This window comes from Pristis pectinata, chromosome 16, assembly GCF_009764475.1.
Source record: "Pristis pectinata isolate sPriPec2 chromosome 16, sPriPec2.1.pri, whole genome shotgun sequence".
Classification (NCBI taxonomy): domain Eukaryota; kingdom Metazoa; phylum Chordata; class Chondrichthyes; order Rhinopristiformes; family Pristidae; genus Pristis; species Pristis pectinata.
The window spans coordinates 42,169,757-42,186,809 of record NC_067420.1 but is presented as its reverse complement, the minus strand read 5'-3'; the positions used below and the strand labels follow the sequence as shown (position 1 = coordinate 42,186,809).

Genomic DNA, 17,053 nt, shown 5'->3' with positions numbered 1-17,053 from the left:
GGGAGAGGGGAGAAAACAGGATGTCTGGGGTGGGTGGAGTCTTTGATTACGCTGTCTGCTTTACCAAGGCAATGAGAAGTTTGATAATATTTAAGAATTTTTAACCATCTTAAAGGTTTTGCATCCTTCTCTGGGTCCAGGGCACCCATGATACAGCTCTTCAAGCTCTTGCCCACTGCGAGATCCACATCACTCCAACCCCATACTTCACTTCAGTTAGCACAACCTTTGTCCATCTGTTGTTTGGGATCATAGTTAAGAGCTGGGTCATGAATTACTAAAAATTAAAAGGATCCAAACTTTAATAAAAGCCACACGAAGTGCATTTTCGTAGCATAACTGCTCTCTAACTCATTGGGCCAATTAATTTGTTTTAGAACAGCCTTCCACAAGAATGTCTGGTCTCCTTTCCCAACTACCAGTTAACCCAGAAGGCGCAACACCTGCAGAACAGACAAGAACATTAGGTTTCATTCCTAGTTGCAGAGAGTGGAGTACCAAAGTCCACAATAATCAACACTCAAATGTTTTTGGTTACACAGAACAGTATAGCACAGGAACAGGCCCTTTGGCCCATGATGTCCGTGCTGAACACAAGCCAAATTAAACTAAATCTCTTCTGCCTGCACGTGTTCCATATTCCTCCATTCTCTGCATATTCATGTGTCTATCCAAGAGCCTCTTAAACGTCACTATCATATCTACTTCCATCACTATCCCTGGCAGCCCGTTCCAAGCACCTCTCTGTGTAAAAAACTTACGCTGCACATTTCCTTTAAACTTGCCCCCTCTCACCTTAAATGCACGTCCTCTAGCATGTGACATTTCTACATTGGGATAAAGATTCTGTCTACCTCATCTATGCCTCTCACATTTTGATAAACTTCTATCAGGCCTCCCCTCAGCCTCCGATGCTCCAGAGAAAACAAAGTCAGTCCAATCTCTCCTTATAGCTCATACCCTCTAATCTAGGCAGCATGCTCGTAAACTTCTTCTATGCTGTCTCCAAAGCCTCCACATCCTTCCTGTAATGGATCAACCAGAAATGTACACAATACGACAAGTACAGCTGAACCAAAGTTTTACACAGCTGCAACACTACTTCCTTGTTCTTGTACTCCATGCCCCAACCAATGAAGGCAAACGAGCCACACGCCTTCTTTACCACCCTATCTACTTGCATGGCCACTTTCAAGGAGTTATGGACTTGCATCCCAAGATCTCTCTGTACATAAATGCTGTTAAGAGTCCTGCCATATACTGTACTTTCCTCTTACATTTGACCTCCCAAAGACCAATACCTCACACTTGCCCAGGTTAAATTCTACCTGCTATTTCTCTGCCCACATCTGTACCTGATCTATACTCTGCTGTATCTTTTTGACAACCTTCTTCACTGTCCACAACTCCACCAATTTTTGTTGTCTGCAGACTTACTGACCCACCCATCTACATTTTCATCCAAGTCATTTACATGCATCCCAAACAACAGATGTAGACAACATCCACTGCCCTATTCTCATCACTCTTGCCACCTCCTCAAACACAATCAAGTTTGTAAGACATGACCTGCCCTGCACAAAGTCACACTGACTGCCCCTAATCAGGCCATGCTTTTCCAAATGCGTGCAAATCCTATTCCTAAGAATCTAGCCTACATTTTCCTGGATTATCCCTATTTCCTTTCTTGAACAGAGGAACAACATTAGCTACTCTCCAGTCCTCTGGGACCTCACGTGTTGCTACTGAGTATACAAGGATCTTAGTCAAGGCCCCAGCAATCTCCTCTCTCGCCTCTTTCAATAACCTGGGATGTATCCCATCAGGTCCTGGGGACATATCCGCCTTAATGATTTTCAAGAGACCAAGCACCACCAACTTCTTGATCTGAAAATGCCTAGCACATTAGCATGCCCACACTGCTCTCACTATCCTCCACCAATGCAAAGTACTTGTTCAGTACCTTGCCCACATCCTCTGACTCCAAGCACAAATTCCCTCATTTATCCTCGACTGATCCTACCCTCTCTCCCTTGTAATCCTCTTATTTTAATGCAAGTATAAAATGCCTTAGGATTCTCTTCAATCCCACTTGTCAAGGACATTTCAGGCCCCTTTTGGCCCTCAATCTCCTCCTTTCTAGCTTTCTTCCACCAACCTCCCCCCCACCCCCTTCAAGGGCCCTGCCTGATTTAGCTTCCTAAACTTTACAGTAGCTTCCTGTCTCCTTGCGACTAAATTCACAAGCTCCCTCGTCATCCAAGGTTCCCTTACCTTGCCATACTCTCCCTTTCTTCTTACTGGAACATGCCATGGTTCTCAACAATAGAGTTCAGTGGACATCAATTTTGTTTTACTTAAAAACTGCACGTCTCCCAGCAGGAATTGCTGTTTTACTGTATGTTATTCCTCTACATACACGCAAACACGTATGCACGCACACACAACATTTTAAACCCCTTGAGGACAATGCTGACTTTGTATGATGGTGTAAAATGGATCCTGACGAATCGGCAGCTCACCTTCATCTCTCCTGATTTTTGTTGTTAACAAGTGACGTCAATGGAAATAGAAACTAAAACCTAAAAGCTAGTTGCTGGTTCACTCCAAGCTTTTCAAATCAACAAGGTCAAAATTGCACCCTCTATTTCCAGAAATTTTACCCGCTGTAAGGAGTTTTCTTTACACAATGAAAATTAGCAGAAATAGAAGAGCAGCCATAAACCACCAGTTCTCACCACTGCCCCATTTCCATCCATTCCAGGGACAGGTCCATCAGTCAACATGATCATGGGCTAATCCGATGCCTTACTTCCCCACTTAAACTTGTACCTTCCAATTTCCTTGGGTGTCCAAATGTCTATTGATCACAACCTTGAGTACCCACATCCCTCAAGGTTAGAGAACACCAAAGATTTCTAACTTTATTCATGAAGCAGTTCTAAATGGCCCATCCCCTATCCTGCAACTATACCCCCTGGTTGTAGCCTCTCCAGCTGGAGTAAACAATCTCTTGGCATCTACCCTGTCAACCGCTCTCAGAATCTTGACGTTGCCTCTCATTCTTGTAAAATTCAGCTCGTATACACCAACCTTGCTCTTGCTCTTCATAGAATAATCCCCTCCTATCCAGCAATCCAGTGAATTGATGTCCCATTGACTTCAAAATGAACAACTTTAGGTAGTAAAAAACAGAACTATAGATAAGAGTCAAAATGAAGTCTCAGCTTGCCCTGTACAATGTTAGCTGGATTTTGTTGCTTTTGTACTCTAACCTCCTTTCAATAAAGGCCAATGTTCTACGAACCTTCCCAGCTGCTACATGTACGTGCATGTTCACTTCCTGCACCTCACGAACCAGTACCTCAAGGGCTCTCGGTACACTGATGTTTACTGGTTTTTTAACATTAAAAAAATTGTTTTCTTTTCTTGCCAAATTGGATAACCTTACACTTTCTCACATTATATTCTAACCCCTCAGTGCTCACTTAACCAGACCACCTGCTTTTCATTGCTCACTTTCCCACTTAAATTTGTATCATCAGCAAAGGAAACATTTTGTCATCTTCTCACACAACTCATTCGCATAAATTGGAGGTGGTTGAGGGCCCAGTACTCATTGTTCTGACACCTCTCATAACAGCCTGCTAATGTGGAAATTACTTATTTATTCCTCCTCTCTTGTTTCCATCTCTTGGCTGATCCTCAACCCTTACATAAAAATAAGGCAAATAACAGTCTCTTGTTTGAAATCTTATCAATTTTTTTTCATGCAATATGGATATCAGGCCAGGAAAGGATGGCACATTAACACAACATCTGGCCCTTCATGCCTGCCCCAATAAGATCACAGTTGATCTACTTCAGGCTGTAATAAATCCATATCTCCTGCTGGAGACACCAGAGACTTCAGGTGCTGGAATCTGAAGCAACAAACAATCTGCTAGAGGAACTCAGCGGGAGGAACTTGCTCGACCCGCTGAGTTCCTCCAGCAGCTTGTTTGTTTCATCATATCTTCTAATTCCCTTAATATCCATATGATGATCAAATCCAAAAATCTATAGATCAGTTATCTAGATGGGTTCCTCCTTAATAAATCTTAAACACTTTTGATCAAATAATCTGCAGCAAATATAACCCTTGTTTGTGACTCTCGAATGCCAAGTTTACCAAACCTATAAATGAAGACCAGATCGAGCAAGACTGTTGGCAATTCTCGGTTTTCATTATCCAGTTAAAAAACAGCAATGTGAGGGAGAATTATTCCGGAACAGCCAGAAAGTGATTTAACCATACAAAATAGCTCTGTGAATTTATCCATCGCTGTGGGGAAGGCTCAGGCAAGCCCGACTACATTTGTACTCAGCTTTACGGGGATACATTCCCAAGATTGAGAGTGCTACTGGCATCAGCACTAAAGGTGTCCTTATACAGAGATGTGTTAGTGACGATGCTGCTGTGCTGGAGATCTGGCACAATCCCTGCCTCTCTCCTCCCCCCCCAAGCTGGGAACATGGTCAAGGTCTCAGCAATGAAACAGTTAAAAGTACCACATGATTTGGTGAGTCATTGAGACAATGTGCAATGGCTGGGGTTGGGTTAAGGGCCATTCTAGTTATTAGTAACAGCTAGTACTCAGTCGTGGTTGTGGCCTATGAGCTTGTTACCACAGAGAAGTCTCTGAGCTGGGCAGAGCTGTGAAACCAAACAGAATGGGAGATAGCAGCTTCCATTACATCCAACAGATGGTAATGAGAGAGGCGTAGGATCTGGGCAGTTTGTCAACACATGGGGCAGCTGCTGCTAGTACCCAGAAACAGCCACATTCACTGTGCATGCTAGAGTGTACCAGTGAGCCCTGCATCTGCGTGACTGTACTGCCTGCCTCAGTTCACCCAACACCAACCCTGGGTGGCACCCTCTGCACACTGCCTTGATGGTTCGCTCAACACTGAGCCTCACAATGATGAGATCACCATTTCATTGCTGTGTCAGTATCAGCAAAGGGCAGGGATCTGTGGCAAGTTCCTGGTGTTGCATCACACAGCCCATGCAGATAACTTTTTTCTCCCCCAGAAAAGTGTAGAGGAGTCCACGACCAAGAGTTCCATAATGAATCAGTGTTCTGTAGGGTAGCACTAAACAGGGTCAAAGTCTAATCGGATGGCTCTATCAAAGAATCAGCACAGTCAGACTCAGTGGGCTGAATGGCTTTCTATGTTCTGTCAGATTCTGGAAGCCATTTGCTAGACTGGTAAAGGGGTCCATTTATGAACAGACTTGGTTTTAATAGAATTCAAATACAGTGTAGTTTGCCTCCAACCCTTGTAAACACACAGCTGGATCACATAAATAATAACCTAATCTGCAGTCAGCAAATGCCCACAGTATCAAGATTGAAATCAAGCCATAATTAAAAGAATCAAGAGGCAAAAACAAATGCTTCCCCCTTACTCTCATGAAATGTGCTATTGAATAGCTCTTCAGGAAGGCACTGTATGTGGTTTCGCCAGCAAAACAAAGAAAAACGAGCAATGCTACCAAAGAACATTTCCGGCTCAGAAAACAGATGCCCCACAGCAGACAGTCTTTACTGGCACATTTGCCTAAACATCAGTAACTCTTGCATCTGTGATCCAGAGACAAGAGTCCCACTTTAAACCATAAATATGGGAATCTTTAAGATCCGTGCTGATGCATGCTAATTTAATGTTTAGGGAGATGTTCAGCAACAGCTTCTATTGCTTACTGATAGAACTTCTGAATGCTTCCCGTGTAACTAATTATAATGATTCTGAAGTCAGCCAATCTTACAATGCAATTGAAAGTCTGAGAAAAGGCCATTGAAGTGAAGTCTATTGGCAAAATAAGCACACGCAAACTCTCCAGTTATAAACTGCAGTGAAACCGCATTGTATAATAACTCACATTCAATCAACTACCACTTGGTACAAGCCTTGTAGATGATGGAGAGGCTCTGGTGTGTCAGCAGGCAAGTCACTTGCTGCAGCACACCCAGCTCCTGGCCCTGCTTTCATTGCCACACTACTTATGTGGCTCCTCCAAATGAATTTCAGGCCAATGATCGTAGGAGACTCAACATCAGTACTGCCATTGAATATAGCAAAAGTCGGTAGTTAGGCTTTCTCCTGTTGGAAATAGTTATTGCCTATCAATTCTATAGTTCGAGTTACTTGCCACTATTCCGTCAGTGCCCAAGTGCATAGATTCTTCACGATACTACCATCAGGGCAGAAGTACAGGAGACTGAAGACCCACACTCAACGTTTCAGGAACAGCTTCTTCCCCTCTGCCATCAGATTTCTGAATGGTCCATGAACCCACGAACACTACCTCGTTATTCCTCTTTTGCACTATTTAGTTTTGTAACATGGTAATTTTTATGTCTTTGTGTCTTGCACTGTACTGTTGCTGCAAAACAAATTTCACGACATAATCTTAGTATGTCAGTGATAATAAATCTGATTCTGAGATTCTCTCCTGTTGGAAATGGTCATCGCCTGACACTCATGTGGGCAGGCATGGTAGCATAGCGGTTAGTGTAACGCTATTACAGCGCCACCAACCTGGGTTCACTTCCAGCCGCTGTGTAAGGAGTTTGTATGTTCTCCCCATGTCTGCGTGGGTTTCCTCTGGGTGCTCCAGTTTCCTCCCACATTCCAAAGACGTACAAGTTAGGAAGTTGTGGGCATGCTAAGTTGGCACCAGAAGCGTGGCAACACTTGCGGGCTGCCCCCAGAACACTCTATGCAAAAAGATGCATCGCACCGTGTGTTTCAATGTACGCATGACTAATAACGATATCTTATCTAGATCTCGAGACATAAAAGCTTGCAATGGAAGTTAAATGCAGGAATGTTGTTTCCCCTTGGCTGGGGTATCTAGAACCAGGGGTCCCAGTCTAAAAGTATAGGGGTCAACCATTCAGGACAAAGGCCAAAAGAAACTTCTTTATCCAGAGAGCAGGAGGATCTTCAAAATTCTCTGAGAGCATGAGACTCAATTACCATATTTCAGAGATTTGATTACTTTCATACCTAAAAATTTTTCAAAGTTTAATGCAGGAAACAGGAGCTGAGGCAAAAAATCAGCCACGTCATACTGAATGAGCAGCTGAATGACTTACTCCTGCTTTTATTTCTTAACCCTTGTTGTCCAAACTCACTATTGAAGGAGCGGAGAGTAACAATTAGTGGAGCCATAAATTCTCATCAGTCAGCACCTTTAGTAGGGAAGAGGTGCCAGGGAAATATTAAGAAAGTGAATGGGTACTTTATAAAGCACATTAATAAATCCTACTAAGTTCTTTGAAACTGAAATTTCAGATGCAACAGGAAAGGAATAAATTAGTGGGGACGACAGAAATAACCTGCTCTGATGATTCATGTGCAACAGGGATGACTCATGTCTCTGCCAAAATGGAGGAAACAGAGCAGCGCAACTCTACCACTGCCTGGTTCTATTCTATTCCTTACTGTGTAAAGCTAAAAATAAACAAGGAATGACTTGTTTAAACAAAAAACATGGTAGTTTCGGGGCTGTGATCTAACAACACCACACCCAAATGTCATGTGTACAAATGAGGCCAGATTGTGATAGCGTTGTAGGCCGTATCTCAAACAGCGATGAGTCGGAGTACAGGAAGGAGATAGAGAGCTTAGTGGAATGGTGTCATGACAACAACCTTTCCCTCAATGTCAACAAAAGAGCTAGTCATTGACTTCAGGAAAGGGGGCGGTGTACATGCACCTGTGTACATCAATGGTGCTGAGGTTGAGAGGGTTGACAGCTTCAAGTTCCTGGGAGTGAACATCACCAACAGCCTGTCCAGATCAAATCACTTAGATGCCACGGCCAAGAAAGCTCACCAGCACCTCTACTTCCTCAGGAGGCTAAAGAAATTTGGTTTGTCCCCTTTGACTCTCACCAACTTTTACTGATGCACCACAGAAAGCATCCTATCTGGATGTATCACGGCTTGGTATGGCAACTGCTCTGCCCAGGACCGCAAGAAACTGCAGAGAGTTGTAGACACAGCCCAGCGTATCACGGAAACCAGCCACCCCTCCTTGGACTCTGTCTTTACCTCTCGTCGTCTTGATGTAGCAGCCAGCATAATCAAAGACCCCACCCACCCGGGACACTCTCTACTCTCCTCTTCCATCGAATAAAAGATACAGGTGCCTGGGGGCACGTACCACTAGACTTAAGGACAGCTTCTACCCCACTGTGATAAGACGATTGAACGGTTCCTTTATACAATGAGATGGACTATGAACTCACAATCTACCTTGTTGTGACCTTGTACCTTATTGCACTGCACTTTCTCTGTAGCTGTGACACTTTACTCTGTACTGTTACTGTTTTTACCTGTACTACATCAATGCACTTTGTACTAACTCAATGTAACTGCACTGTGTAATGAATTGACCTGTACCATCAGTTTGTAAGACAAGCTTTTCACTGTACCTCGGTACAAGTGACAATAATAAACCAATACCAAACTCAGCATTCAGTGTCCACAACCAAGGAGATTCACTGTATTCACCACAGAACGCTGGAGCTGAACTATGCATTCCAAAAATTACAGCATTTCACAATGATACAAGAAAGATCTATATAAACTCCAAGAAACCGTCTATGCTAAGTGGCCATTCAGTTGAATTTATCTGCTGGTTACCATATTGCCCAAAAATTTTAAAACTCCATTACAGAAGATACCACATTAAAGCTGTTACTTCATCCACCACCTTCTTGCCCAATCATTTAACTCAAGTATACCTTTGCAGCTCCTCATTTAGATTTACACCAGCAGCAAACTTTGGTATATTACAATAAGTCCCTCATCTCTGTTGTTTACACAGGCCTGAGCAAACAAGTATCCCTCCAAGTCACACACCATGTCAACTTGGAAATATTTTGCCAGCACTTCACCGGGTAAAAGTGTTCGGACTTCTTATCCAACGACACTGAGCAAGCACTTTCAGCATACGAAATTCAGTAGTTGATGAAAACAGTTCATCCCCACCTTCGAGGACAATTATGGATGGCAACATCTGCTGGATACGTCAGCAATACCCATCCTGTGAACAGAAATATAGAACCTCAACCAACTAGCCACAAACAGCCACCGTGAAAGTGAACCCTCTATATCCACCTGTTTTCCCAATCACTAATTAAGCTGCTGAGCTATTACCCTGATTAATGAGCTCTCACCTTCCAGAGCAACCTCTGGTGTGATACTTTATCAAATGCCTTCTAAAAATTCAAAATCTGCATCAATAGGACTTCCCTCATCTGGTCCACTATTACACCTACGTACAATACAATAAAACACATTTTCTTTCAAAAAAACCTTAACTTTCCCAAACAATAGTGTCTCTTTTCCTAATCATATATATAGACTATATTTATGTTTATAGCCATTCAAGATATGAAATACACGCTAAAATGCTTGTGTGTGTCTAAATGTGCAAATCAGCAGGCTCTTTACCACAAAGATTTACCTCTTGAACTCTGAAGGAAAGGTGCACATTACAAATAAGCAAGTGTGTTGCCTGAATACCTACACAATAAAACACAAAAGGTGTTTTTAGAGTATATGCATTGGTGATATATGGAGTTTGTAGTAAGAAGGATGTTTTTCAGAATAAGCCATAGTATATACATATGAAAGAGAATGAAGACGTTTGCATAATTCATTCATGGACTGAACACTGCCTGTTCAAACTGGCAACTGAATTAGGGCTAATCTCAACTTTATTACTGCAATATCGGCTTGGCATTCACTTCTAGTTTTATGGGTGGCTTGCCATTTGGGTTTATGCAGGCAGGGAATCATTTTATAAGCCCTACTGCCTGTGATTCCTCTGGCGTGCCGAGATCCAGACCCACAAACCAAACAAATCCTTCATTTAATCTGCACAATTCCTTTAAAACACAAATAATTCCAGTCAAGTCTTGAAAAAGCTTGGAAAGCATCAAGAGAAAATGAGTTTGAGGCTGGAGACATCATATAACCAACATTCCACGGTGCAAGACTATTTAAACTGGCTCATATTTTATGATCTGTATTCTCTTTTATGGGTAACAGACTTAGTGCAAACAATTTAAAATTAATTATAACCTTGTTAATAAACATGACAGGAAAACAATAGTTAGACTGCATGGATGAATGATAAAACAGCCCTAAGTATTTCAGGGAAATAAAAATTTCAATACTAAATCAAAGGAAGATTGCTTTAACAGGGTGATCTATACCTCGATCAAACTGATGCATTAAAGAATTGTTTTAACAGAAAAGAAAGTTGAAGAAATGATGAGGACTTAGTGACAGAACACTAGGCATAGGTGGTGAAAGTACATCCGTCGATGGTAAGGGAAGCTGAAACCAAGAGCTATAAGCTAAGATAATGAGCAAATGAGGTGTGTGTGGTTACAGAGTGCTGAATAAGCTGAGGTGTATGTGCCAGCACAGAAAGCAATGAAATAGCCAAGTCTGAAGTGTCAAAGTATATAATGACTGAAGTCACCATAGACTTCTCATAGCGGATCTTAAAATAAGAATAATTCACCAGAGTGACTTTGTCCCCTTAATCAGTCAGAACCAACAGTCCCTCACTCACCCCAGAACCACTGCCTTTCTAAAGAAAGCCCCTGGGAAGACCCAGCATCTACAACATATGTGGAAGCAAGGAATTATGTCCAAGTTCAAACATCGTCAATTGAAAGGCAGAACAATAACAGCAAGATGTGTTAGAACCATGGATCTAGATTTAAAAAAATAGAAACTTGTGGACACACGGTTAGGCTGCCAATGCTGGAATTAAGCCTCACAGTTCAAAGATCATCTGCTCACAAGACTAGGCACAGAACTAGAGAGGGCTATTCCACTAATAAACTACAACCACTTCCTTTCCTCATCAAACAAGCCACATGAAGGAGAAACACTGATGCAAGTTTCACAGGGGGAAAAACTCACATCCAGTTAAGTTTACAAGAAGGTTGTTCTGTTGAAGGTTTACTCCAATAGACTTTGCTTTAATAGCTCACAGCACAAAGATCATGTTTCAAATGGATTCATGACGTGTGGGAAATATACACCCATTTCCCACATAACTTAAGCTGCAGACTAACCAGACAAACAGCAGACAAATATTGCCTCCAAGAAAGTATCAAAAGTCAATCCACAGGACTGATATCAAACAAATCATAACAGACACTAAATGCGAGCCTGCTCAAAAACAAAATTGTTTTTCTTTTAAAAAGAGAGAGAGCGTATAGTCTATACAACTACTTGAAAATGAAAACTTGGGACGAGAATTTTGAAACTGAAATGTTGCCGAACCAGGAAGCAGAGAGGGCAGTAAAAAAACAATGGCAGACCTTTGGCTGAGAGAACTGTAGTGGAGGAGTACTCAGTCCTTTATCATTGGGTGAAAAGACATCAGATCAATGTGCCAATTTATTACTTTTTGAACAACAATCTGCATTTCATGATTATCAATAATATCTGACCACCATTATGTAGGAAATGGAAAAGGCAATACAAAACGTCCCCACACATATACCTAGAAATAAACAGTCAGTAAATCACTGGGAGTTTGTGATGCCACTGAAAGTTAAATGTTGGCTGAGATATTGGGAAAAACTCTTCCTTGCTTCTTTGATTAGTGCTCTGGAACCTTAAAAATTTTTTTTCATTCAACAAAAACCATCTTGTTTTCTGTATTCAAAAGATAATTCAAAGATGAAGCATTGATGCAAAAAACTGATGGAACATAGAACTTTACAGCATAGGAACAGGACCTTTGGTCCACTGTCTGCACCGACCATGATGCCAATGTAAACTAATCCCATCTGCCTGCACGTGACCCATATACCTCCCCACAAAGCTCTGGCCTTGCGTATTTGATATTTCCACCCTGGGGAAAAACTGACGATCTAAGCCTCTCATAATTTTATAAACTTCTATCATGTCGCCCCTCAGCCTCCAACACTTCAGAGAAAACAATCCACGTTTGTTCAACCTCTCCTCACAGCTAATTAACTCCAATCCAGGCAACGTCCTGGTGAGCTTCTTCTGCACCCTCTCCAAAGCTTCCACATCCTTTCTGTATCGTGATGACCAGAACCGCACGCAGTACTCCAAATGTGGCCAAACCAAAGTTTTATACAGCTGCAACATGACTTCCCACCTTTTATACCGAATGCCCCAACCAATGAAGGCATGTATGCCATACACCTTCTTTACCATCATACCCACTTGTGTTGCCACTTTCAGCAAGCTATAGACTTGCACCCAAGAACTCTCAATACATAAATGCTCCTAAGGATCCTGCCATTTACTGTACATTCCCCTTGTGCATTTGACCTCCCAAAATGCATCATCTCACATTTGTCCCGATTAAACTCCATCTGCCATTTCTCCTCACGGTAATCCATCAGAGAGCAGTTATAAAAGTAGTGAGCCCGATAGGCCAAGTGTTTTTCCTGCTTCCATACGTTTTGTTTAATACTAAAGTGGAGTCACTGAAGTTCCATAGATCGGCACATAAGAGTTCACCTCAAGTAAAACTGGTTTCCACAGAACCTTCACCACCCTCCTCCCTGCCTCAGAACATCCAAAAGCACTTTTTACCTATTAAGTATTTTTGGACATACTGTTGCAATTTAGGAAAGACAGCAGTAATTTGTGTACAGCAAGATCCTAACATGAGGACAACCAGATAATCTGATTTTGGTAACAAATATTGGTCACCTTGGAAAGAGTGAGTCATGGAATCTTTTAAGTTTGTGCACAGGTCAGATGGGACCTCAACCTGAAGACACACTTCCAACAATGAAATTCCTTTTACAGAAATTTCCTTTTATGTCACCCTAGACTGTCAACACTCCGGAGTGAAACTTGAACCAACAAGGTTAAGAATTAGAAGAGAGTGTAATGGAGACAGCTGACACCTAACGCAATTTTGCATGAGAATTTTGAATGGTAAAGGAGTTATTAATAAGGAAAGATGTTGGCATCAAACCATTTATCATTTATTCTGTCAGGTAGAATGTCAGGCCTACATTTTTAGTGGATATTTTTCTAGATCCCTATCAAAATATTTAATTTCACCAATATTTTTCCAACACACCAAGATTTACAATTTGATCCTTTGTTTAACCTTTCAATATTTAGTTATAATGTTTTAATCGATGTTGTTCTTTAATAGTTTATTTTTAATTTAATGACATCCCATTTTCACAAATTAATACCTAGACTTAGACTTAATTTTAAAAACGTAAGAAGTTCAAGCTCTAATCTAATCAAAGTTTAGCATCACCTAAACTCTCAGTTTTACAGAAAAAAAGTAAACACGTTGAATTTGAATAAACTGCTGACTATAATTAAACATTATCAAAAATAACTGGACAATAAACACGTCTTGTGGAAGATTCACACCGAAGTTTAGTTTCCCTTGAAAGGTTCATTGTCATTAATAGATTATATTTAATTCTGATCAATTATATAGGGCCCGACAGCGGGGGGTCGATAGGGCCTTATATAATAGATCAGAATTAATTATATAGGGCCCTATAGACCCCCAACTTCCACCCCCCCCACGATTGATTATCGATCCCTGTGTCGGCCTGTTTCCAGACCCACCCCACCACCACTCCCGGTCACACTGCCGAACCCACCCACCCCTCCGCCTCCCCAGCCCCTCCCCCCCATTGCACACCCCCTCCCCCCCCCCACCCGGCTCCAAATGCCACCCCCACTCCGGGTCACCCCCAGTCCTGGTCCGGTTTCCCCTTACCCCAGGTCCCCGATTCCCCCCTCCCAGCCCAGCTCTGCCCTCCCCCGGGCCGGTCCTCCCCCGTCCCCAATCCCCTTCCCTCAGCCATACCTCTGTCCCCACCTCCGGCCCAGCTCTGACCCCCGGATCCCCCACCCCCAGGCCGGCCCCGCAGACCGGTAGCCCGCTTGTTCTCGGTGCTGGGCCCCCCTGGACATCCCCTGTTCTCGGTGCCGGACCACCCCCCGGGTCCCCGGACCCCCCCTGTTCTCGGTGCTGGTCCCCCCCGTACCCCGCTTGTTCTTGGTGCCGGCCCCCCCCCGTATCCCACTTGTTCTTGGTGCTGGACCCCCCGGACCCCACTTGTTCTTGGTGCCGGCCCCCCGTACCCCGGCCCCCTGCACCCCACTTGTTCTTGGTGCCCCCCCGTACCCCGCTTGTTCTTGGTGCCGGCCCCCCCCATACCTCACGTTCTCGGTGCCCCCACCATCCCCGGACCCCCCCGTACCCCGCTTGTTCTCGGTGCCCCCCCGGTCCCCCCCCCCGTACCCTGCTTGTTCTTGGTGCCCCCCCCGGTCCCTGGACCCCACTTTTTCTTGGTGCCCCCCCGTACCCCGCTTGTTCTTGGTGCCCCCCCGTACCCCGCTTGTTCTTGGTGCCCCCCCAGTCCCCCCCGTACCCCGCTTGTTCTTGGTACCCCCCCCGGTCCCCCCCGTACCCCGCTTGTTCTTGGTGCCCCCCCCGTACCCCGCTTGTTCTTGGTGCCCCCCCGGTCCCCCCCCCGTACCGCGCTTGTTCTTGGTGCCCCCCCGGTCCCCGTACCCCGCTTGTTCTTGGTGCCCCCCCCGGTCCCCGTACCCCGCTTGTTCTTGGTGCCCCCCCGTACCCCGCTTGTTCTTGGTGCCCCCCCAGTCCCCCCCCGTACCCCGCTTGTTCTTGGTGCCCCCCCCGGTCCCCCCCCCGTACCCCGCTTGTTCTTGGTGCCCCCCCGTACCCCGCTTGTTCTTGGTGCCCCCCCGGTCCCCCCCCCGTACCGCGCTTGTTCTTGGTGCCCCCCCGTACCCCGCTTGTTCTTGGTGCCCCCCCGTACCCCGCTTGATCTTGGTGCCCCCCCAGTCCCCCGCTTGATCTTGGTGCCCCCCCGGTCCCCGTACCCCGCTTGTTCTTGGTGCCCCCCCCAGTCCCCCCCCGTACCCCGCTTGTTCTTGGTGCCCCCCCCGGTCCCCGTACCCCGCTTGTTCTTGGTGCCCCCCCCGGTCCCCGTACCCCGCTTGTTCTTGGTGCCCCCCCGGTCCCCCCGTACCCCGCTTGTTCTTGGTGCCCCCCCGTACCCCGCTTGTTCTTGGTGCCCCCCCCGTACCCCGCTTGTTCTTGGTGCCCCCCCCGTACCCCGCTTGTTCTTGGTGCCCCCCCGTACCCCGCTTGTTCTTGGTGCCCCCCCCGTACCCCGCTTGTTCTTGGTGCCCCCCCCGGTCCCCCCCCGTACCCCGCTTGTTCTTGGTGCCCCCCCCGTACCCCGCTTGTTCTTGGTGCCCCCCCCGGTCCCCCCCGTACCCCGCTTGATCTTGGTGCCCCCCCAGTCCCCCCCCGTACCCCGCTTGTTCTTGGTGCCCCCCCCCGGTCCCCGTACCCCGCTTGTTCTTGGTGCCCCCCCCGGTCCCCCCCCGTACCCCGCTTGTTCTTGGTGCCCCCCCCGTACCCCGCTTGTTCTTGGTGCCCCCCCGTACCCCGCTTGTTCTTGGTGCCCCCCCCGGTCCCCCCCCGTACCCCGCTTGTTCTTGGTGCCCCCCCCGTACCCCGCTTGTTCTTGGTGCCCCCCCCGGTCCCCCCCGTACCCCGCTTGATCTTGGTGCCCCCCCAGTCCCCCCCCGTACCCCGCTTGTTCTTGGTGCCCCCCCCAGTCCCCGTACCCCGCTTGTTCTTGGTGCCCCCCCCCGGTCCCCCCCCGTACCCCGCTTGTTCTTGGTGCCCCCCCGTACCCCGCTTGTTCTTGGTGCCCCCCCCGGTCCCCCCCGTACCCCGCTTGTTCTTGGTGCCCCCCCGGTCCCCCCCCGTACCGCGCTTGTTCTTGGTGCCCCCCCCGGTCCCCGTACCCCGCTTGTTCTTGGTGCCCCCCCCGGTCCCCGTACCCCGCTTGTTCTTGGTGCCCCCCGTACCCCGCTTGTTCTTGGTGCCCCCCCCGGTCCCCCCCCGTACCCCGCTTGTTCTTGGTGCCCCCCCGTACCCCGCTTGTTCTTGGTGCCCCCCCCGGTCCCCCCCGTACCCCGCTTGTTCTTGGTGCCCCCCCGGTCCCCCCCCCCGTACCGCGCTTGTTCTTGGTGCCCCCCCCGGTCCCCGTACCCCGCTTGTTCTTGGTGCCCCCCCCGTACCCCGCTTGTTCTTGGTGCCCCCCCGTACCCCGCTTGTTCTTGGTGCCCCCCCCGGTCCCCGTACCCCGCTTGTTCTTGGTGCCCCCCCCCGGTCCCCGTACCCCGCTTGTTCTTGGTGCCCCCCCCAGTCCCCCCCGTACCCCGCTTGTTCTTGGTGCCGTGCTTCTTGGCCGTCAGCAGCTCCTGGTCGATCTTCTTCTCCAGAAACTCCTGCTTCTTTGTCAGCATCTCCTCGGTCTCCCGCAGCCGGTGGATGGCCTCCTGCGGGCTCGGCCCCTTGCCCGCCTTGGCGGCCGTGCCGAACAGCTTGCCGAAGACGCTCATGGTGAGGCCGGGCCGGGTCGGGTCGGGTCGGATAGGATCCGCCGCCGAGATCTCCTCACACGGCCCGGGCTCGGCTCGACCACCGCCCGCCTCAGGCCCAGCACCTCCGTCACCAGGCCGCGCCCGTGACGCAAGACGCCCGCTGCGTCTTAAGGGGGCGGCGCCCCCTGGTAATTTGCGGTGTGACGACACATATTCTTTAAAGGCGACCGACCCAGCGCCTGTTGCCAGCCCCGTGTCAGCCAATGAGCCGCAAGCAGGGCGGGGCAGAAACTTTCCATAACATCACAAGAAGTTAAGTGAGTCAGTAAACAGAGGATAGAAATCTGCATCTTCTTCCAAGAAGATTATCAGGATGTCCCTGTTGACACTCACCAATTTTTAATTGATGCACCATAGAAGGCATCCTATCTGGATGCATCTCCGGCTTGGTACGGCAACTGCTCTGCCCGGGACCGCAAGAAACTGCAGAGAGTTGTGGACGCAGCCCAGCGCATCACAGAAACCAGCCTCCCCTCCACGGACTCTGTCTACACCTCTCCCTGCCTCTGTAA

The 17,053-nt window shown here is 47.1% G+C and overlaps 1 protein-coding gene across 1 annotated transcript in view; it reads right to left on the bottom strand.

The window, feature by feature from the left end:
• chmp4ba (charged multivesicular body protein 4Ba) overlaps positions 1 to 16,730 on the bottom strand; it is a 29,048-nt gene extending 12,318 nt beyond the window's left edge. Inside the window, exon 1 of the mRNA XM_052031533.1 lies at positions 16,316 to 16,730. Coding sequence (XP_051887493.1) covers positions 16,316 to 16,499 — 184 coding nt within the window. The 5' untranslated portion in view covers positions 16,500 to 16,730. The remainder of the gene's footprint in view (positions 1 to 16,315) is intronic.
• Between the last annotated feature and the right edge of the window lie 323 nt (positions 16,731 to 17,053).